Raw genomic sequence first — 24,815 nt, 5'->3', positions numbered from 1 at the left:
GCCTACACCATGTCTGAATCTCAAGTGTACACTTCCTATAACAAGAGAATGTGTTTGTGAATGACTTTCAAAACTTACAAACTTATGCGGTTGATGTAGTTGGAATCTTATCAATAATAATCTGCTACTTATACTGCCTGTTATCTGTTTTTCTTGCGCAAAGGGTTTCCTTGCATTTGTTACAATTACCCTTTATACCAAACAGGGCCCAAGAGGTTTCAGTGCATCATATATTTCACTATACACGGACCATGATGAGTTTCAACAGTCACAATCCGATTACCTTTATTAATCCCATGGATCTAGAAACACACTAACACAGGATTATCACTAGATAAAAAACAGCTTCTTCGGTGACTAACTGTAACCATAAATGGTCTTTCGCATCCCATGCTTGTCGTGAAAGTCCGCTAACGGGATCGGGTGGTCAGACCCGCTGACATGGTTGACACATGTCACAGTGTTCCATATCCTAGATTGATGCTCATGCTGCTGATCACTTGATTGCCTGCTCCAGACTCAATTATTTACAGACCCCAGTCTTATAGGTGGAATGTTGTCGAGTGCGGCTATAAATAGCCAACCAACCAATTGTACACTGCACAGTCGACGCATAACTTTTAGGTCAAGTTACCGTTTAAAAAGTAGATTGGATCAGCGCCAGTAGTGTATGTTTTGTAGTTTACAGTCTCCAAACATGTTAAACCCACAGCGACAATGGATAAACAGCCAATCAAATGAAGGCAGTTGAACAATTCACAATACTTGTTTACTCTATCTAACTTCCTGATTCAGTTTTTTTCATATGTTTGTTTTGGAAGTGGAATGTCTCCAGCAGATCATTTTATGATTCCGATGAACCGATTTAAATAAATATAAGGCATGTAAACTGGTGAACAACAGGAAGCAATGAATGATTGTACCCAAAACCAAAACACGCACGAAATGGGTACTGTTGACACTGATATCACTTTCATGGTCTAATCCTTTCTAACAAAATCATTCGATGATTTGACAACGTTTTTAGGTGAAGCAAAATAGGGTTCAACGCCGCACTTGTATGTGTGTGAGTATGTGTGGCTGCTTGTCCCAGACCTACGGTGGTTTTATAGTGGGAGCCCACTGAGATATCATGTCGCAGTTTAGCATGAATACCCCACTCAGACACAGTATACATTATGCCATCCGACCAGTCGTTGTTGTACTCATCAATGCCGCGCGCCAGACAGGGACCGGGGATCGAACCGGCGACCTTCCCCTCTCCGGTCGAACGCTCTATCCACTGCTGTTTATGTTGTCAAGTGCAGACGCGTACTCTCAGCAACCGAGTGATTTAGAACGTGTGTTATGAAGAACGGATCATTTTATACTCGGTGAGGTACGCAGTTCTTTTTATCACTCGTTTCTAAAGAACACTGTGAAAAACTGTTGAACCCAATTTAAGAACCATAAGATTATTCACCGGGCGTGTGGTATGTGTTATGAAAAACACCGTGGACACCAAGTACTAGCAGTAGGGATTCGTACTTTGAACTGTGGTCTTTTTCGATTTCGTTGAAGTATTGTTCGAAAGACCCAATCAGACTTTCATAAAACTCAGGGCCTATTGATTCTACCCTAGTGTTGGGTTGTTATAGATGCATTCTGCATGTCACAATACATTCAAAGCACCCATGCAATTATGCTACAGTTTAAGCATAATGCATAAATATCATCAACAGTAGTTAGAAAACATTGTAAAGGGTTACATGAGACACGTGGGATTTTAATGGCATATAAATGATAAATGAATATCTGTATAAATTATCTTTGCTTACTCGACCTTGAACGAATACATGACACGTTTTATGGACACCGGCTTGTGTTTGTACTTTATCCGAATGTTTCAGAGCTAATCAGTAGCAATAAACAACAAAGAGAAGTTATTAGATCGTGCACAGAAGACATGCATCCCTGAGTTTATTAACTAAAAGACGCCATTACTAAACTATGCGCGTGGTGCAGTAGCGATATTTTGAGTGATATATACTATTTTGGTGACAAATTTGACAATGTGGGTTTTTCCCGGACGTGGACAATGTGACAGTCACTTCCTGTTTTCAATACGTCACACGTCATAGTCACGGTGATTTTAGCAGAGTAAGTAGAAACTGGGGACTGGGTGGGTAAGATGGATGCAGGGTGGAGGGCGGTAGGGTGTGTAAAAACATCATACGTTACAGAAACATACGGCTGCTCTATTCAGATAATGTCTTGAAGTAGACTTGATCTTAAACATAGCCTCTGTCTACCCCTTCCTCATTCACACCCCCACCCCACTCCTACTCACAACCAACCCTACCCCACTCCACCCCCACCACAAGGAACACAAAATACACTGCCTCTAATTCACAAGCAAATAAGTGGTACACAATTTATGGACTATCGAAATACCCCGATATAGTTAACATCGATTCGTAAGTTAATGAGAAATTGTGGACTTGACAGTTATGATAAATCGATATATTTGTAGTTACTGGTTGAGACCTGAACATGGCGGGTTCATTGAAACAGCATTCCACATGCCAGGACGAAACAAAGCACGTATTGAAACAGATGTAGAAGAGCAATTTAGTGTAGTCGTTAAGTAAACAAACTGCAGTTTACATGGCATGCAGACGTTCACCCCATGTTCTGTCTGGCTATATGAGTTAGTGTCTGATATGTTGTGCTGTGTTCTTGATTTGCCAGTGATTGCCGTATATTTGACGGTATGGTGTTGCCAGAAAGATAGTGCATGGAAACACCTACAGACATACTTAAACATGTGGCTTTACATCGTACAGATTACATCATTTTTATTTCTGACGTGTACGTGTATCCCCCATATATAACCATCACAATAATAAAGTTCAATCCCCTTCATAAACCCAAACACCCATAAATACCTTTCATAAACATCCGTTTTGATATTGTACATGCAGGTGACAAGAACCTACTCGTATGCTTCTTTAGGCATACTGTACTCATAAAGCATTTTCACCTCCCCGGGGATAATGCAATGCAAAATCGATACATCCCACTGACGAAGCATATGATGACACGCAGCGACTCTGCGGGTGCCAATCATCACCCTGTTCTGTACAATGGACTATCAAGCGTGTAGGAGCATGCCTATATAACAACGAAATGATATATATGGCTCCAGTCTATTGCCATATATTGCAGTCACAAACCCAGGACAATATCACTTACATCCATAAATAAATAGCTTCATTAATGATGATAATACTGAAGACCTTTCCTCATTGACCTTTCGTGCCGCCTCAGATCGCCATATATGTGGTCCATTTCCAGGGACCTATCTGACATAACTGCACCTGCCATGCACACATAAGCCTTTCATGGAAATGCAAAAAATGACAAACTTGCACATAGCTAATGGGAGTGAGTATATTTATGGGATATCAATAGCAGACTTGTTAGTGGACTTTCGTTTGAATCCGATCAAGCATGAAGATCAAGGTCGTTTACTACGTGGAACCATGTAGTGATGAGGGTCATCTTGGGAATCTTAAGCGATTCATGTGATCTTATTGACATCACTTCTGTATTTTGTATGTTTCACGACACGTGTTTTCCCCAGCCATCATCACACGTCTCTCTATATATTCATATGTTTGCATCCGCCCAACTCTTCCTCTAGCATTTGAACCTTGTGTTGATCATCACTTCCGGAAATTCAACAGTTTCGATGCATCTGAGAGTGCGGAAACTATTCATCTGAGCACTTAAACTGCGAGTGCACCCTAGCTAATATAGAAACACATATACACACCAAACTGTCAAATAGATAACTAGAATCTAATTGCCCTGTCGCAGAGGTTTAGTAATGGCAACAATACTCAACCTATCCGTCAACCCATTTCTGAGATGACTGAACCTACTATAGTCCATTGCTCATACAAACTTATTCATAATGAAGAGTGCGTTCGAAATACCGTTATGTGTACGCTTATATCTGTCAATGTACTCAACTGACACAGATCGAGCCATTAGGTCATATCAAACGTGCTATGGATCTTAGTCTGCAAAAGTTCATAAATCGTTCCTTGCTCAGTATAACCTGATACCATTGAAACCGACCATTTGACACTTCCTTCAAGAGTGGACTCATTCAGAGAACCAATACTTACCATCAATGCTGTTATGGATGTCAGTATTCATAAAGTCATTCTCTTTCAGGTACTCCATTCTGTAGTAATCCTGTGGGGTCGGGTGGTACTGATGGTAGCTGAGGTACTGTTCAGACGGATACTGGGTAATCTGAAACAATCCGGCCAAAGTAGGGAGATCATATGTGTGTGCCACAACCACCGACTGCTAGTGTTATGAGCAGGCAGTACACAGTTCATATTATCTTATCAACGCAAGGAGGAAGTTCACCGGCTAGGTCAGCTAAGCCGTGTATATTGTGTAGTAAATGCATGGGGGACATGAATGTGATGTCATTGTATACTCCAGCTAGGGTTTCTAAACACATGTTAAAAGATCGCGCACTGAATGTGAATCATGATATATTACGTATGTCATAGTACAAGCTTGGTGAGAAAGCGAAATGATATGCTTGTTTCACTGCGATGAATTCTAATGAGGTGCATGTTCTTTCTTGAGTGTGCGTATGTTTGTGCGCGAGTGCCTATGTGTATGCGCGCACTTGTACTAAGCTATGGGCGGAGGAGTAGCCAAGTGGTGTTCCTCGCCGAAATATTACATGAATATTGCTAATAGCGGCGTAAAATGTAACTCACCTACTAACTTAATAAATCAATCACTAAAGAAAACAGATAACGAAAGAAAGTGAATGGTGAAAGTTTGCAAAAAATGTCTCATCGGATGATGGAAGACTCGTAAGGCAAGTGGTGATGTTATTGATTGAAAGCCTGAATTGCCATTATGAACTACTGCGTGAAAGTAACTATTAATGCAGTAAAGGGTGGTTGTAATAGTCGCTGGATTGATTACTTTGCACTAATCGCCCTTCGCCTATCTACTACTAGACATAAACCATGTACCGGTGATACACTTCGCAGAATGTATTCAGCATAAGATTGGACAGACTTTTTAGTGTTTTATACTGAGTGAGTGAGTGAGTTGGGTTTTACGCCGCTTTTAGCAATACAATAGCTTTTTCACACCCTATACCCACATGGGGAATACACACTGTACCCACGTGAGGAATCAAACACTGGCCTTCGGGGTGACTAGTTAACCCTTTAAACCTCAAGGCTACCCACCGCCCGTTCTATGCTGCACAAAATGCCTTACCGGGACAGAGAGCAGTTGTTAAAACCCATTGTGTTCCATGTTCATGTTTGCTATGTGTAGCTGGTGTAAGTTTATATTATTGAGATCAGTCCAACCAGGAAGTTGCATCAGGTAACAACTCTTTGAGGACTTCAATGCCAGGTTATCAGCAGTGTACATTTCCCGCCGAAACACATCTTCTTGGGGACCATGTGAATCATTGATGACTTTGCATGTTCACAAAAAGGATAAGGGTGTCCTTTCCCACGTATAATTTGTATAAATATGTGACTGTTTCGTCAAATCTCGGTGTTACGATTAATACGCATTTATCCTTCCTGTCTTCACCGTCCATTAACCTTCTACACCAAACAGAATCTTTTTCGATGGATAATCGTGACTGTGTATTCTCTGGCCTTCACGTTTTACAACAGTTATTTTTCCATGTATGTACTCAAACCGGATAATTAGATGTGACTGTAAGTTTTCAAACGTGAGACGGTGGGCAGGCCTGGAAAACTGGGTTTTGCCATTTCAAGCGATTCCACTTTTAGGTACATGGTGTGGAGCCAGATTCTGGCATTAGACTGTGGAATATTGCTAGAGGCATAGACACAACTACCCTTTCGTCAATTCTGAATGAATTTGGCCTTCCGTTGGGGGTGGGGAGCTACATATGTACAGGAGTATCCAACTTAAAACTACCTAGTGGCTTGTAGAAGTAACCTCATATCTGATGTGTCATCGTGCCAAACCAAAAGAATGCATGGTCTTGATTCGATCACTCGTGTACCTCCTACTCATCACCTGACTGACGTTTCACTGCTCCACAGACAACGGATATGTTGCTGCAAGGTTATGTGCAGGCGTTGGGCAAGGGAAATACTCTCAATCTGCACATCTGCAGGCCAAGCAAATTTATGTGTATTTCTGCAATATAATACTTGTGGTACTATCTGCATATCCCCAGCTACCTCTTCTGGTACTAAAGACCTATGACTAGCTATCCTCCTAGTACTACCTGCCTATCCCCAGTTACCCCTTCTGGTTTTACCTGATAATACCCATCTGTCTCTTCTGGTACTATCTGCCTGCCACTTGTTATTCTTGTGCTATCTGCATATCACTAGCTACCCCTGTAGTATTATCCGCCTATTCCCAGCTATATCCTGTAATATTATCTGGATATCCCTAGCTAGCCCTCCTTATACTATCTACATGCCCCCAGCTACCCTTTCTGGTACTATTAACCCACTGGTATCCCTCCGTTCTCCTAGGTAACCGGTCTTTCACTATCTGCTTATCACCAGCTACCCATTCAGGTACTATCTGCCTATCACCAGCTACCCATTCAGGTACTATCTGCCTGTCACTAGCTACTCGTTCAGGTACTATCTGCCTATCACCAGCTGCCTATTCAGGTACTATCTGCCTGTCACTAGCTACTCGTTCAGGTACTATCTGCCTATCACCAGCTGCCCATTTAGGTACTATCTGCCTGTCACTAGCTACTCGTTCAGGTACTATCTGCCTATCACCAGCTACCCATTCAGGTACTATCTGCCTATCACCAGCTACCCATCCAGGTACTATCTGCCTATCACCAGCTGCCCATTCAGGTACTATCTGCCTGTCACTAGCTACTCGTTCAGGTACTATCTGTCTATCACCAGCTACCCATTCAGGTACTATCTGCCTATCACCAGCTACCCATCCAGGTACTATCTGTCTGTCACTAGCTATCCTTCTGGTGACATCTTGCGTATCCCCTGGTACTCTCTTTGAAACCTCAGCTATCCCCTTCTGTATGGCTTACTCCAGCTCTCCTTCTGGGTAATATCTCACTATTCTCCGCTACTCTTTAGATGAAATTCTACTTTCCCCTTCGGATACGATCTGATTATCCCTAGCTATACCTTCTGCTACGATGTGCCTGCACGTTTCTACTCAATCTGATAGGATCCCCCCCTTCTCTCTTACTCTCCTTTTGCGATCTGTCAACCCTTCTGACAACCTTTCTGATACGATCTGACAGGTCCTTCCCACCTATTCGGGTACTATCTATGTAATTCAATCACGAGTACGGTTTTACGCCATTTTAGCAATATTCTAGCAATCTCACGGCGGGGGACTGTGGACATGGGATTCACACATTTTACCCGTGTAGGGAATCGACCCCGGGTCTTCGGCGTGACGAGCGACGTCTTTAACGACTAGGCTACCCCACCGTCCCATTGTATTTTATTTTCACGAGGTAAATCTACCCACAAGCTTGTCTGATGTGAGCAGTTCGTCGTTATTATGAAATTATCGCAATTAATTGAATATCGTATCCTTCTTTCTTCATGAAATCATAGGCGGTTTTCCAAAAAATAATCATTAAGTTTAAAACAATGGTCATGAATTGTGTTTTACGTTGCAAAGGCTTTTATTAAGAAAATGGGGAGTTATAATTCAAGTTTGTGAATTATGAATAGTTCGGGGAAACAAATCACTATTTTGAACTACTGTGTCATGTGAATAGGACAAATGCCTCACAACCCGCTTGTAGCTCACATTCGTTGTCTACTTGGGACTGTGGGGGTGACGAAACGGGACTGTGGGGTAGGCAGGTTGCTGAAGTGTTTGCTCGTTAGGCCGAAGGCCCGGGTTCGATTCCCCAGATGGATACAATGTGTGATGCCTATTTCTATTGTCCCACGCCGTGGTGTTCGTGCAATATTGCTAAAAGCGGCGTTACACCAAACTCACTCACTCACTCACTCACTCGTCTACTATCCCGTTATAGTCTGTGTCTCTGTCTATCCATACCGATCTGCCTGCGTCTACTCTTCATCAACCCCCCATTCCTTATCCATTCACTCGTCTCTCTATCCATCAACTCACCTACCTATCAGATCAGTTCGATCTTTTTTGTATTGAGGCAGTCTTGAAGTAAGGATAGACTTTGGACAAAACACCATACTATACCCAGTGAGTATGATATACACTACACAGGCGTTCCAAATGATATGAATTTACTATGTTCAAGTACAACATAAACAATTTGTTTCCTTGTTATCAAATTTGGAGAATATATTTTCCTCGTTTATGAGAGATTGTGTTTTCATACCACCAATCGCAGTTAGTTCCTTAACGGTGAAAAACGGAAGTTTCCTCGTTGAGATAAATAACCACATAAGTCACGTGATAAAGATACAACATCAGTTGGTTCTAAGGCGTGTCATTTGTGAGGAAAATATCCATATTTGGAAAGTATCACTTGCGGGGACATTGGTGTTCATGCGTCATCGTTCAAAATGCTAGGATCATTGTAAATTTGATATCAGGCAAATTAATATGTACAGGAGGCTTGTATTAAAACATATTCATTCTGGTAGATTATTACCACATTATGCGTGTATGTATAGTTTCCAAGCAGTTCGTTTATCCACTGATCGGAGACGATTACCGGTTTGAAAATGAAACTACATAACAGACCAGTAACAATCGAAACAATCGTTCACAAAGTCAACTGGGAAAGTTCAAGAGATGCATCTGATCATTATAATCAAAACATACAACATGGAAATTCAAAAAAATTGCTTATGAGAACACGACTGAGTGACATTGACGTCAAACATGTCAGCGACAGTCTAAAACACACCCTGTAATCTACAAAAGATACTATGAGTGAGTGTTGTTTTAAGTCAATTTAACAACATTCCAGCAGTATCACGACAGGAGACACCAGAAATGTATTTCACACATGGTACCAATGTGAAAAATCGAGCCCGGGTCGTCGGCCTGACGAGTCAGCACTTTGACCACAAGGCTACCTCATCGTCCCCATAAGAGACAGTGTCGATGAAAATATGCTTCGTGTGCCGTGAGGAGAAATTTAGCAAAGTGGGATGAATCTAAAACGACACGGTTTCACATATTTTACGGTACTTAAGTTATAAGTTGCTAGCGTATAGCTTATATCCGTCATGTCACCAAAAAAAGAAAACGAACTTTACTGAGTAGGTCTTGCAGCATCAAAAACACCAGTTGCCTGCATTGAACTGACAGTCCACCCGTCTGTCACCCATTAACAATGAACATTTAGTGATGCAGCTGTGCTTGCCTGAAACTGTAATGACCAATTGTTCGAGTAATTGATATGTATACTTACAGCATGGGAAATTGAGTACGGGAGCGACGCAGCCATGTTTGCTGTACCTGTAGCAGAAAATATCAAAATAATTCACCCGGGAACATTTATAATAAGCATAACAAACTCAAAAGATAAGAAACATAATGTGTATTGTTGGGGCGAACTGCTGTTTGAAGTGAGTTATTTACAATGCAGCGAGGCATTTCCTAATATTGATAGATGAGTCGTTGACCTCCCCTCCATTTAACCCCGCCCCCCTCCCCAAAATGACACACACCCTCCTACATCCCCCTCCGCACACATACATTCAAACGAACATACACGTCATGTTGTTGTAAGAGCACATGTATGCTATGTTCATCAACCAAGTGTATTTATGACGCCTTTCCTCATTCGATTTGATTGCTGATGGATATCCTTCAGTGATACGTTTAACTCCATTCACAAAATATCGAGTAGACGAATCTGAACAGACCAAACCAGCCAGGGTTCCGTTCCTATAGACAGTCGTAGCGCTACGACAGTCGTAACTCCCATACTTTAACATTGACATACGACTATCGTAGTACTACGATCATGTTGAAGAACGGTGACCAGGGCTCGCTTGCACAAAGCGATCTTAGCGCTATAATGATTGTAAGTCGCATTCTACAACATCGGCTTGAGGTAGTCGTAGCGCTAGGATTGCTTTGTGCAAGTAGGCACAGGGCGTAGACTTTCGAAGTTCTCTTAGCGTTACGACTGTCGCAAGTACCATACAATAACATAAACTTACGACTAACTTAGCGCTAAGAGAGCTTCGAAAATCTAGGCCACATTCCCAGTTTAACCTCCCAAATTAGAACCACACGTGACTGGCTAGTGCTTCTGGAACACACATGGAGCTTGACAATGAAGTGTTCAATGGCGTATTGAAAATAAGCTTTTAAATTACTATATGCCGAAGACATGCTTGAATATAATCGTGCTAAACGTATCAGGTAGTTCACACGTGTTTATGATTGTGGGTGGTTGGTCACGAGAATCTTCAAACCCAGCTAAGTGCGAATAGCCTACATCCGGTTAATTCGGAAGTCTTCGGCGAAGTAGAGTCAACATATTAACATATTATTGAGAACATCTTAAGGAACAATAATTTATACAGGAAAGGCACAGCTTCGTGAACGTCAGTGACAACATCGCGGAGACCGCCGGATATTTTTATCCTTATACTGCGTCTGTCTTAAATGTTTCAGTGTACATATTTGATAAAATATGTGTGGCTGTGGTAAATGGTATAGCAATGAATATTGAATAAGGTAATTTATATCAGCATTGAGTAACTACAAGGGGTATAATGAACTGTGGATGAGTGAGTGAGTTTAGTTTTACACCGCATGCGCCAATATTCCAGATATATGACGTAGGTCTGTAAATAATCGAGTCTGGACCTTACAATCCAGTGATCAACAGCATGATCATGATCAACTGGGAACCGATGACATGTGTCAACCAAGTAAGCGAGCCTGACCACCCAATCCCGTTTGCAGCCTTTCATGGCTAGCATGGGTTGCTGAAGGCCTCTTCAATCCCGGACCTTCATGGGTCTATAACGAACCGTAATGCAAGCACGCTATAACGAAGTATGTGTAGAGTATGGTTCGTTAAATATAGGCACACTTTGATAAATGGTAAAGAAAGGTTTAACGAAATGTCAAGTAACTGTATAAAATCATGAGAAACGGTAGAGTTCTGTAAAAAGTGTCCGATGAATGGTGCGAATGGTGAATTATCTATCACCTATGGTGAATTGTAAACTTACTATAAAGTGTGGTGAATGGTGAACTAACCATACAGTATTGGTGAACGAAGAAGTTACTACAAAGTGTTGTGAATGGTAAACTCACCCTTTACTTTGGTCAATGGTGAACTAACTATACCTTATGATGAATGGTGAACTAAGCAGACAGTATTGATAAATGATGAACTAACTGTTCAGCATGGTGAATGGTGAAGTAACTATACAGTATGGTGAATGGTGAACTTACTCAAAATTGTGGTGAATGTTAAACTAACTATACATTGTAGTGAATGGTGTACTAACTATACATTGTGGAGAATGGTGAACTTACTCAGTATTGTGGTGAATGTTAAACTAACTATACATTGTAGTGAATGGTGTACTAACTAAACATTGTGGAGAATGGTGAACTTACTCAATATTGTGGTGAATGTTAAACTAACTATACACTGTAGTGAACGGTGAACTAATTATACGGTTTTGATGAATAATTAACTTACTACGATGTGTGGTGAATGATAAACTCACTCGCTGGTTTGGTGAATGGTGAACTAGGTATACAGTACGGTGAAGGGTGATATAAACGGTATAAAAACTAAGGGTAGAGGGAATGATAAGCGCTACAAAAAGTGTTAAGAGAATAAAGCATGGTGGACACAGTATACGGAATATGATGAAGATAGCGTATGTCACAGGACAGGTAAAGTTAGCATGCAAAACATGATGCGTGGTAAAGGGCTCATACGGAATATTTGATTCAGGTTGAAATAACACAAAACTAAACATTAATGAAAGACAAAGTAAGTCAATATACACGTGACAAGGTTAAGAAAATCATATTAGGATGCACCATGCAACAAAAAGACAGGAATGTTCTGAAAGCTAAGATTGTATGTTTATATTCGTCATGAACGACCAATAGCCTGTGATAGGTCAATGCATTATTGTCATCATATATTTCTGGAATTGTTTTTAGAGCAGAGGATTGTAAATATAATATTTGTGAAAAATGGAGTTTCTTGTAAAATAATTCTTAATTGTGAACGTTCAAAATTACAGAATATGTACTTACTCGTTGGCGTTGGACAACAAATATATGATATAATCACTCCCACTCCCTGCTTCACTCGCACAAGAGCAGATTAAATTACAAAATGAATCGTTCCAGGGAAAGATAGAAAAGGGAAAATACACAATACGCTCCTATGCATAAATAAGTGTCTCTTGAGGAATGCTGGTTTAACAGTGCTGGATAATTGAGGACCGACTGGCGTGCGGTTGGCAATATTGTTAAAGAGAAATCATGTGTTCAATACATATTATTTTGAATTATAATGATAGCATACGCGTTAAGTATCCACCTTCAAATCGTTAGAACTCAAACCTTATAATCATCCACAACTTTACTGACACATCTGTGTAAATTGATGCTGTAATTAATATTGCACCCACATTATACTCGTTGACCTGGATTTATAGGAACACATGAATATGCATGCTGGAAACTGAGAGATGAAGTAAGACGGGTTTTCTTCTCTGCATAGAGGATATTGTTACACGGTAGTGCATCGAGCGGAGTGTGTAGACTACATTAACAACCAGTTCCTGCTGAGTAAGCAAAAATATTTCGTGGTCAGTGTCAGTGATGAATTCGCCTCACGATACCTTTGGAAATTTGGGTATTATAATGCCACAGTTGGAATTCATATTTAATTATTTTTTCACAAGCCTGTAGTTAACGCATAGCTTGATAGAAAATATCGTGAAATTAATTTGATAAAATGGTCTACATGTATAGCTTAAGAAATAAGGTTTAGGTTTTCACTTTACTTTATACGTTTTTAAGGAAAAGCAAAAAGATAGGGCTTTAGTACATTTACTACTACTGCACCCCAACCATTGAATGGTCAATGCAGGTCGTTTTTAGAGTCAATAGGAACAGGAATACAACAGGACGGCGCCTTTTGGTGCCTATGTTCCTATGGATTTCATCGATGGAAAATTATCATCTCGTACTCCGTGATATGTTAATGAAACAATACAAATGTAAAACGTCACATAGGGCAAAATGATATAAACACAAAATGATACAAATATATTAATAATGAAAATATTAGTAATAAGAAAATGGACATCTCCTTACCTAGATGACAAATGTCCGTTCCTATACCTCAGTGACTATGTCTGAATTTAACACAATTGTTGAAAGTTCCAAAGAACAATGACCAAAAGTGTTGCCGTCGCTACATTTATCTCGACGCTTCAGTGGTTGGTTATTAATGATATGGCCTGTATCAGACAAGCGACTTCAGCATCTGCATCCGGAACGGATGGAGAGGTCTCACTGATATCATTACATACTGTGGATCTACACCAGCCAGCCTTATCCATGATCTTGCAGCGATTGTACGTGTGGGGGGTGGGGGAGGGGCTTCCATGCAGTCTGGTTTAATGTAATGTGCCTGATCAATAAAGAGCGGTAACTTTTTCAAAGACCCGTGTAGGTCACGTGTGATTTACGTTTTTATGTATGATATAGCTCATTTCGACAGCTGGAGTATCAATTTATGACATACTCAGAGACATTAGGAAAGAAAGTAGATATCTGTGTAATGTTTAACCAATACTAGCAAGGGACGATCTAGCACAGTCAAATACCTTGGTCCCAGTCCAGTGCCTGCCCCAAAGCACTTTACATTAATTTCAAATGATGTATTTTCTTCAAAAACTATTGGATGATTTTTATTGTTGGGAGTGGGGTGTGGGGTGTGGAGTGTGTGTGGTTGTGTGGGGGTACGTTTTGTTGTAACTGTATTCGCTTTATTGTGGACACCATGCTCTAAAGTTAATAACACTGTGCATATAACTGATGTACGTCTGTGTCCTATTTACAATGACACAGACATGCTAAGTGATTTCCTTCCTAACTCCCACTTACGAGAAGACTTTCTAGGAATATAGTCTGTCCTGTAAAATGTGCCACGCCACAATAACATCATCACGGATTAGACAGTTCCGTGAGCGGGACATGGTCATAAATAGCTGAATTATCTGTCACTGAGAAGGCTGTTTCTCTTGTGCTTTGAACATGGGACCCGACACTCACTTGTTGGGTTTTCATTTTGTCTCGTTTTCTCTATCCGTTTCATCCAGAAAGTTCACTTAAACTCGTTCTCCTTCTTTACACTAATCTGCCATTCACCACCAGGAAATTGCAAAAGATTATAAGATTTCATATATATTTTTCTTGCCACTCCCCCTGATTAGGGGAGCTGTCCTGCTAATATCGGTTGATGTATTAGTGTTACGAATAACAAACGTTGTATTTAGGATTACAATTTCTCAGTAAAGTGCAGATTCTGGTACCATTTGGGTTGATTGCCGTGCAAGATTCGAATCAAAACTCTCCAAGCGAAGGATGAGTAAGTGGGTATGGTTACGCTGTTTTTAACGATATTCTAGCAAATAGCATGACGGTGGCCACTAGAAGTGGGCATGAAGCTCTTAAGCACAAGGCTACCCCACCACCCTACATACTCCCAGAGTACGGCACCAAATCACCAGCACACAAAGTCAGCGGTCTAAAACACTTGCTTCCACAAAAAGATCACCCTGAGAAGTACAAATCGGCTTGGCTTTCTTGGTCGGAGCTATTTTCGATTCGTGTTATGTCAAATAATTGATTTCCTTCAGATGTGATTCTCTTGAATTCATCTTTGTATTGAAATGCAATGATACATCAAAAAGCCAAAAGGACTGAGCATGCAACCTTGTCACATACCAGGGAAAAAAGCGACTAAAAATTGTACATACGTTATACGTTCTGCTGGCGCAGGATCCCGGTTAATCTATGTCCCTTTCGTCGCACCGCGATCCTTTTTCATGATCTATGATAACATAAGCATATGTTAGTGACTTTAAAATCGCGGTTTGTCTGGCTTTATTGAACTGACACGTTGTCATCACACCAGACTATGCTAATGACAGTTGCGTACACGTCATATCGCCGGTCTGTACATATAACAGTAGTACAAGACGTAAACGCGATAAAATCTTCCCTGCAGGCTTGGGTGTTTTGCATGACTGAAATTACACACTATTGAACCAGATGTTATTTTGTGGACTAAAGACACAAATCACGTGTCTACAAAAGAGCACACAAATATGAAAACGTGATCTTTGAGTTTTCCTGTTATAGTGTTAATGAACTTTCTCGAACATCACTGAAATTGTCAATGATATTACTCTGTATTATACGCAATGTCAGTAGTAACTTTACATACATACATAACAGGTGAGGTTAACAAGAGTCTAAGGAGCATGACACCATTTAACATCAGTTAAAAACTCACGTCGGAAACGAACAAACACAAATTACTGAATTGTTTGTTGATATCAACAAGAGGCGTAGTATGTCATACAGACCACCGAACAAATATATCCAAGAAGGTTCATGCAAACCTAGTAGAATATGGGACAAATATAGATTGCCACAGTTTCAGGGTGAAAGAGAAGAAAATATCTGGGCTCCTTTACGTTACACATTTCATCATTATTACTGGTCGTCTTCTTCTGCAAAATATGTTCATATCAGAGACTGGATGTTAATCTACGAGAGGTCATGCTAATGGGACGGGGCTAGGGGTGGAGGGAAGTTGAGGATAGGAGGGTGTTGTGGGGCTGCTTGCGACTCCCTGGCGGAACAATTCCGGGTTGGCCATGTTGGCCGCTCTAGATTTCTAGATGATTATCAACTTCCTCTTCTTGGGGGACAGTGTTTGACGTAGGGTCACGCATATTTAACAAGGAGGCGGTCACAGTCCCGATTGGGTCTATCCTGAAAAATCGCAAGACCATGTAGAATTCTGAGAGGACAATAAGACGTCATGACGTGACGTTATCGAGGCAGCAAGTCGTATTTTCAGTCAGTCTTACAGTCGCATTACATGTAGAGTGAGTGAGTTCGGTATAGTTTACGCCACTTTGGACAACATGCCAGTAATATCACGACAGGAGATACCAGAATTTGGCTTCACATATTGTACCCATGTGGGGAATCGAACCCGCGTTTTCGGCGTGACGAGCGAGCTCGTTTACCACGGAGCTGTCACCGCGTCCCTAGGTCAAGTGATAGACTAACACAAATCATGGATTCTGATCCTGGAACAGACATCATTAATATACCTGTCTCTAAAGGATAATAAAACTGATCATGGCTCTGAGTAGCTTTTAGGCGTGTTCCAGATGCAATTCTTCAGGGCACACAAGAAAAAGGCTTCACTGATTTTGTCTAGGTGGCATCCAGACCTTCCAGTTGAAAATCGCAGCCCTTTGAGGACATAGTCTACTCCGCCGTTTGAAGACTACCAGGCCACTTTACCGTCGTTTAAGGACCACCAGGCAACTGTACATCAGTAACAGCTTTCTTTTCCTTATTTGGGCGATGGGACAGACTTGGGCACAAAGAGTGAAGCCCATATCTGGTGTCTCCGGTTGTGGTATTTCTGGAAAATTGCCGGCGTAAAATCATACTCACTCACTCCTGTTGATCAAACCAATGTATTAGACTACACAAAGACAGCTTATGCCACAAGACATCACAGGCCTTACTAGAGGTGAACGTACGAACGTACATACATACGTATGTATGTATGTATGTATGTATGTATGTATGTATGTATGTATGTATGTATGTATGTATGTATGTATGTATGTATGTATGTATGGATGTATGAATGTATGTATGTATGTATGTATGTATGTGTGTATGTATGTATGTATGTATGTATGTATGTATGTATGTATGTATGTATGTATGTATGTATGTATGTATGTATACGTTAATGATAATTGAAATATCACCCGTCAACGGCATCTGATTATTTAACAGGTAATTTTATGTGCGTGCATGTGTGTGCTTGCGTGTGAGCCCGTGCCTTTGTGTATTGTAATTAAATGACGGCTAAAAGATCGTTAATGTGCTGTAGATGGATAAAAAATGTACCAGCATGGTGGAATTCCTGACGATCAGTGATTATGTAATCCCATATGTTTTGAACTCCAACCACCAGCGTATTTGTCATTCGAGTACAACAGAAGTTCAGTTATAGCAGCGTATTCAATAGACGTAAACACGTTCTGCTCTTTGTTGTTTTATATATAACAGTAAATTGTCACGCGATGTAAGAAAACGGTTATTTCAAAGGGACCAATATTCTTTGTCATCCGAGGTCATATACTGGATTTCAAAGTTGGTTAGTGGAACTATTTCGTCTCAAGGCCGATCTTTTATGTGGTTCTTTTCCGTCTATCATAAGGACACGGTGAATGAAATATGTACACATGATGTAAGTAGCTTGGTGCGTGAATAACAGCCCAATGGGGTGGAATAGCTTAGTGATTAAAGCGTTCGCTCGTCAAGACAAAAGGTCAAAGTTCGATTCTCAACATGGGTGCAATGTGTCCATTTTCTGGCGCCCCCGAAAGTAATATTTTCCTGGTATATTGCTAAAAACGCCTTCGACTCAAACTCACACACACACTGTGATGAAATACTGTTGAGCCTGCTCTATGGAATGCGACGGGATGTATTGCATCTTCGCGATATCCAGACTTTCGGAATAAGCTGCTTTGATTTTTTTATGGTGGGCCAGGGTTACCATTCTTCCTAAAAAACCTGAATCAATCCAGTTTGTTCTTCCAAACAAACAGTCCACTTAAAACAAATTTACTTTAAAAACGAAAAGCGCTTGAAAAATAGTTGCTCATATATAAAAAAATAATGCTATTGTTCGTTTGTTTGTAGCTGTACCAAAGCATTTGAACTTTTGTAACAACTGTCAATCACATCTGAAAATAGATTTAGCTACCAACATTTAAACTGTAGTGCTACGCGACAGTGAGGGCTTTTATGCTATTAACTGTCTATTTCTCAATCAAAGCTCAACATAAGCGTCTTTGAGTGTAAAGGTTCGAATAACACTGGCGTCGATTTATAGTCACATTGGCGATGGTTGATAACGACGCTAGTGATGGTTTACAACCACTGTGGGCGAGTTAGAACCGATGATGCTAGTTTATAGTTTTACCGCTCAGGTGAGTGAGTGAGTATGGTTTACGCCGCTGTTAAATAAATATTCCAGCAATATCAGCGGGGAACACCAGAGATAGGCTTCATACATTGTACCGATGTGGGGAATCGAACCCGGTGTTAGGTGTGACGCTGTAAGTATTAGTGTATCCCACCGCCCCAGTTCAGACAAAGGCGGGGACACTGTGCCAATGTGGGGAACAAACCCAAGTGGTCAGTGTGACCAGTCAACACCATGTCCACTTGGCCACCAGATTATGAGCACGCGAAAATAGGGTACGTCACTGAAAAAAGTATGACGAAAAAAACTGGCGCATATAAACACAACGGCAGACGTTTCACAACAAGTCGTCGTCGTCGCCGTACTAAAGGCGAAACACCACAACTAACTATGAATCTATTATGCACCGTTCATGACGGTAAGAGTTTACGATTTTTATTCACGTTTCAAGCATCGCCATGAAAAAAACGACATGACATAGATCGACAGTGAGTGAGTGAGTTCAGTTTTACACCTCACTCAGCAATACCCCAGCTATATAGCGGCGGTCTGTAAATAGTCAGATCTCGAACAGATAATCCAGTGATCAACAGCATGGGCATTGATCTCCGCAAATGGGAACCGATGACCTGTCACCTAAGTCGGCGAGCCTGACCATCTGATACCATTAATCTCCTCTTACGACAAGCATAGTCGCCTTTGGTGGCAAGCATGGGTTGCTATTCTACCCCGTATATCCACGTGTCTTTGGTGGCATGCATGGGTTGCTATTCTACCCCGTATATCCACGTGTCTTTGGTGGCATGCATGGGTTGCTATTCTACCCCGTATATCCACGTGTCTTTGGTGGCAAGCATGGGTTGCTATTCTACCCCGTATATCCACGTGTCTTTGGTGGCAAGCATGGGTTGCTATTCTACCCCGTATATCCACGTGTCTTTGGTGGCATGCATGGGTTGCTATTCTACCCCGTATATCCACGTGTCTTTGGTGGCATGCATGGGTTGCTATTCTACCCCGTATATCCACGTGTCTTTGGTGGCAAGCATGGGTTGCTATTCTACCCCGTATATCCACGTGTCTTTGGTGGCAAGCATGGGTTGCTATTCTACCCCGTATATCCACGTGTCTTTGGTGGCAAGCATGGGTTGCTATTCTACCCCGTATATCCACGTGTCTAGTATGATAATAAATGTATATTGTAGCAAAGATTTATAGAGTACTGCTCACATAATTGTTCATGTTTACATTTTCGGAAGTAAGGGAATACCATACAGGGACAAAGAAGTGAAGACGGTAAACCTAGACGTTGAGGCAGTATCAGATATAATAGAAGTCAAGGGCTACACCTGTATATTAGCATACTCTTAGCGTGCGTGTTCGGCGTGGCAGGGTTAGGCAGTATTCACGAAGAACCTCAACCACCTAAGGTGAGGAAATAAACACGTAAATACGCACTCAAAAGTGCAAAACGTTAGTTTCAGTTTTTATTCACAGTTTTTTTTGGAGAGACAATAGTTATTGATAGTGTGAGCGTCTGATATAAACACTCAGTCGTCACTTGAGAGCAGCCAGTTGTCATTATCACCTGGATAAAGAGCATCAAGAACCGTTGTGGTATTCTAACCCGATACCATCAAAGGTGACGGTGTGTGTCAACACCAACAAATACAGACACAGTGACAGGCGATAATATCAAGAAATGTGTAATGACACATGAGAAGGAAAACAATAATTTTCGAAGTCTTCGAAGGCTGTCATAAGAATGTTAAATGTTTTTCCAAAAGACAGATCACTCGTCATGCATACACCTGCGTCGGTTCAACTCTATCTTTCGTTGAAACCGAAGACTGTAATGGCTGGAACGGTTAAAAATGTTAAACTCTTGTCCTATAGGCGCATTGGGTCAGGAACATAATACATTATGGTTTTAATGCACCCATTTCCTTAACACGAGGCATCAAGTTACGATGTCTATACCTAAAGTGAACGCTCCGCTGGGTTTCGAATACTCACATTAATGCGCATCAGACCGACTCGTCTGTTGTAAACCAGATATAGACTCCGTGCACGACATCGAAAAACACACTGCTTCAATTTTGTTTCATTTAGCATTTATACTTGGAACTGTTTGGCTGAGAGATCCAAATGTATTACTTAGGGCTTATGACTACATGTACATGCGTCAGTATGTTAACACAAACGCCAATATTAAATACTTTTGATGCCTCAAAAGTGCGTTAATTAAGAATTTTCAGCAACCTTCTGAATAGTAGGTTCTATTGATGAATTGTGTTTGCACGTAAAAATTAAGCAGTACTCCAATTCATTAGGTGTGAAAATATATCGGCGAAGTGCCTGTTCACACCCTTTCATTCGAGAAAAATACATGAACAAACCACATGAAACCAGCCGCTTTAAAACCAACAGCTGGGACCCTACATGCTAGTATTCAAAGAAAAGATTCACTACTTACTCATTTTCGTGCTTGGAATTCGCCGGAGATGCTGACAGTAGTAACTGTTGACTTCTGCACCGGTTGCTGTAGCAGACGACAGCCTCACTTCCGCCTTAAGGAGCAGCCGTCGACACCGCAACCTATCGTCTGCTCTTTCCAAGTCGATGACAGAGACTTAATGTCAAAATTCAGTAGTCTTTATAAGCGTGGGAAAGGCAAATTTAAACAAAACGAGGCTGACGATTTGAGATCGTTAATTAGTAGGAAAGCGAGCATGTAGCGCGAGGGGAATTTCCCATTATTCGATCTCCTTTGTAAAAGACGTGTAATGATTGGCCCCACAACCTTGTGTTTACCTCCTTCAAAGTAGGTCATGTGTTGTCAGCGTTCGGCGTGCAAAGCCCTTCCAATTTCTCCCGTGTTCTACCACTTCCTGGATATGTCAGGTAAAACGGCGATAGTCAGTATCCGCATCATCAAGGGGCTCTAACTTATGAGCATGTTTTCAACACAAGGATATCTTCGACACAACAATGCTGTAGTCTCATCCTATTGTGTGTTTATGAGGGTATGTTGCATTCACACACGTACAAAGCAATTGCTTGCCCAGAATAAAACTTTGAAGCAACGTGGCATGTCTGGTTTGATGGATGTGTGTCACAACTTTTAGATGACGTATTGCGAAAATGAAATCAACATTGACACAGTGATAACTATAACTACGAAAGTTGTATTCATGTATTGTTTTTATACATTTTAGTTAAATAGCCCAGGGTTGCATCATCTTTCATAAATGTATTTGAGTAGGGGTAAGTTCAGGAGGGACACAGATTGGTTTTACAACTGTCAGAAAGATATAGTTGTGAGCCAGATTTATGTTACGCCCCGTTTAGCAATATTCCAGCTGTATGGCAGCGGTCTGTAAATAATCGAGGCTGGACCAGACAATCCAGTGATCAACTGCATGAACATTGATCTGCGCATTTGGGTCCCGATGACATGTGTCAACCAAGTCTGCGAGTACCAGTCTGACCACCCAATCCCGTTAGTCGCCTCTTACGACAAGCATAGTCGCCTTTTATAGCAAGCATGGGTTGCTGAAGGCCTATTCTACCCTGTAAAGGTACAGCAACAAGGTAGCAGGAAAAAACCCAATGTTCTACATGTTGATCATCATCTTGAATTCCATGATCACGTTTATGGTATTTGCTAGCCGAAACGCTAGGTTAAAGCGAATCTGGGACTCGAACCAGGGAATCACGCATGTTGCACAACGAACTGCTTACATGCTTTCAGCTCAGGAACTGGTATGTGGTTCTAGGAACGGTTATTAAATTATACATTGAACATGGTCTTCTATACAGGACAGAACGTACTGTCCAGTAGCTGACTTTCAGGAGGGTTGTATGTGAGATATGGAGATATGTGTTTTAGTTCACATAAAGTGAATATATTCCGGAAAATTGTCAAAGTGTGTAGATTACTCCGTGTTTATTACCGGTATAGAATATTCTGTAGTACTTGTCATAAACAGAATCATATGTTAGCAGAGTGAGTTTGAAGTGTGACGATATGTCACGTCACTACAACAGCGATCAACTACAAATCACGAGGCATCAGGAATTGGTTATACTTCGACGACTGAAACCGACCACTGTATTTAAGGAAACGAATAAGATATTTAACACTGCGCAAGCCACGCCCCATCATCGTCTTCTTCGTAACATCAACCACGACATCTGAAAACCGTTTGAAATGCATGTGTCCACTACAGACATGTTCAAGGTTCATATACAGTCGTCATCACCTGTGATGCACGAGGGTGCACATTATGAAATTATTCGTCATGCGGGAATCGGTTGGGTGAGACTAGCATACACAACGAACTCTAGGTAAAGGTAAGCTCCAAATATACGTATTGTGAGGCAAGATGAGATGGTGACGTGACTGTAAGATAATTTATTGAGACTTTTTTAAACAAAGTATTTGCATTCGTTTCTTCTGAGTCTCCAATGATCACAGATACTCCAGCTGATCAGACGCGTATACATATACTACAGAAATGGAGTTAGTTGTGCAAGCTCATAATTCCACGGACAAAAGAATTCGCGAACATGTTCTATATACACATGAACCATATTACCCAAAATCCCCTTCTTAGGAGATAGCGAAGAAATTATGAGTCTCATCTCCCCGCATACGGGTGAAGAACTTTGTGAAGGATATGTCAGAAAGTACAAGATTGCGAAGAATACCATACTCAAAATACCATAATCGTGATATTTGTAAGGAAAAGCGCAAGAATCTCCCAAAAGTTAGATGGTGATGGATGAATTAAACAGGAAACATTAATCCTATACCGTTTCATCGTGTTGGGGATATTAGAAGATGATCTCTTGTTTGTCTTCCCTGTTGTGGGACAAGTCTAAACGAGTGTTAAATGAAGCTCCACTCTCTGAGGAACTCTTCCTGAGTTAGGTTGACGACTTTCCTCAATGACCTTTCCTGCAAACTCTAATTACTGACACAATGACCTCAAATGGGTCGTCTCACAAACTATCATGATTCATGAACTCTACCGCGACTGATATAGCACGTAGCTGTATTCACTGCAGTGGCATTTCCAACTGAAGACATTTGCCATGACAACTATATAGACACTTAGAATTCTCCTATGCATCGCTGGTGATGCAGAGAGATGCATTGTCACTGTATGTATATTGCATTATCGATCTGTTTAACGCTGAACTGCTTCTTTGGAGTCAGTTTCCAATGTCTTTCTATGTTGCATTATCGTCATTATGTTCTCAAAATATGATACGAAGGGGTGTCAAAGATCTAATTATTACCAAGACGCATTCAGCATACAAACTTTATTTTGATTTCTTGTCCTTAAGATTTCCCTAAATAGTCCCATGATGTCTTGACCTTGAGCAGACCCCCAATTTTATAGAAAACCAACACTCCACCTCTTCAATGACCCCGTTGGTATCATCAAAACGGGGTCCACTTCTCGACTCACCTGTCAGGGACTATGACAAAAAAATTCCTTTTCCATCTCACAACAGTATCTTCACCATAAACAGGTTACATCAGGATCTTGATTCTGTCGTGCAACCCTTCAAGGGCAAAACTTTATAACAATGCATGACTCAATCTTCTGCAAGTTTTGGGTTACTCGTGTTTATGATCAACTAGCACAAGACTAAATAAATTGGAGTCCATTATCCAGGGAAGGATCACTAATGTTACCTTAACTTTTTCAGCACAATCTCTCAATAAGTGAGTGAGTGTGTCAAAGCCTCAATAAATTCGCCCCGTGAAGGCACGGGGAAGAATAGGTCTTCAGCAATCCATGCTTGCCATAAAAGGCGACTATGCTTGTCGTACGAGGCGACTAACGGGATCGGGTGGTCAGGCTCACTGCCTTGGTTGACACGTGTAATCGATTCCCACTTGAGTAGATCGATGCTCATGCTGTTGATCACTGGATTGTCTGGTCCAGCCTCGATCATTTACAGACCGCCGCCATATAGCTGGCATATTGCAGTGTGCGGCGTAAAACTAATTATAAACTCACTCACTTACTCCATAAGTTCCTGGCTATAATTACAATTTTCTATATTCACTCGTACACGTAATCATATGTTTGATGATTCAAATACCATCTTTTCGATCTCACACGAAACTGCCAAATAGAAAGTGGTCAAATCTAACGGATGCTCCAGCTTGGGCTACACTTTGCCAGTGAAGAACAGATTATAGTACTTTCGTTGGGTTGAGTCCCATCTGACGTGTGACGTAGCGGGAATGCAACAATAAGTCGTGCACGTATGTCCAGCTCCTTTGTCTTTGGGACGCACGTGTTTAAAACAGTAAATGTTTCCTCTCTTACGAGTGTTCCTCGGACAGCTTTCACGCGGTGACGGAGTGTGCTGAAATAAACATCACATCGTGTGAGCGGGGATGTACAGTATTTCAGCGCGTGATAAAAGACATAGGAAATGAGCATCTCTCATTGTGTCCATGTTGGGAATCAAACCTGAATGTTCGGCATGACGA

The 24,815-nt window shown here is 41.1% G+C and overlaps 1 protein-coding gene across 4 annotated transcripts in view; it reads right to left on the bottom strand.

Moving 5' to 3' along the window:
* The window catches only part of LOC137262287 (ETS homologous factor-like), a 29,547-nt gene extending 8,222 nt beyond the window's left edge, over positions 1 to 21,325 (bottom strand). Inside the window, exons 1-4 of one of the 4 annotated variants that reach the window (XM_067800102.1) lie at positions 20,772 to 21,188; positions 15,018 to 15,091; positions 9,443 to 9,489; positions 4,176 to 4,305 (exon numbers count right to left, since the gene is read on the bottom strand). In XM_067800102.1, coding sequence (XP_067656203.1) covers positions 4,176 to 4,305; positions 9,443 to 9,478 — 166 coding nt within the window. In that variant the 5' untranslated portion in view covers positions 9,479 to 9,489; positions 15,018 to 15,091; positions 20,772 to 21,188. Of the gene's footprint in view, positions 1 to 4,175; positions 4,306 to 9,442; positions 9,490 to 12,276; positions 12,363 to 13,347; positions 13,491 to 15,017; positions 15,092 to 20,771 lie in introns of those variants that run through there. The other 3 variants (XM_067800101.1, XM_067800103.1, XM_067800104.1) reach the window with 3 other exon arrangements.
* Between the last annotated feature and the right edge of the window lie 3,490 nt (positions 21,326 to 24,815).

This window comes from Haliotis asinina, chromosome 14, assembly GCF_037392515.1.
Source record: "Haliotis asinina isolate JCU_RB_2024 chromosome 14, JCU_Hal_asi_v2, whole genome shotgun sequence".
Lineage (NCBI taxonomy): Eukaryota > Metazoa > Mollusca > Gastropoda > Lepetellida > Haliotidae > Haliotis > Haliotis asinina.
Note: the sequence above shows the minus strand (reverse complement) of the source record. Positions and strands in the feature narration are given on the sequence as shown.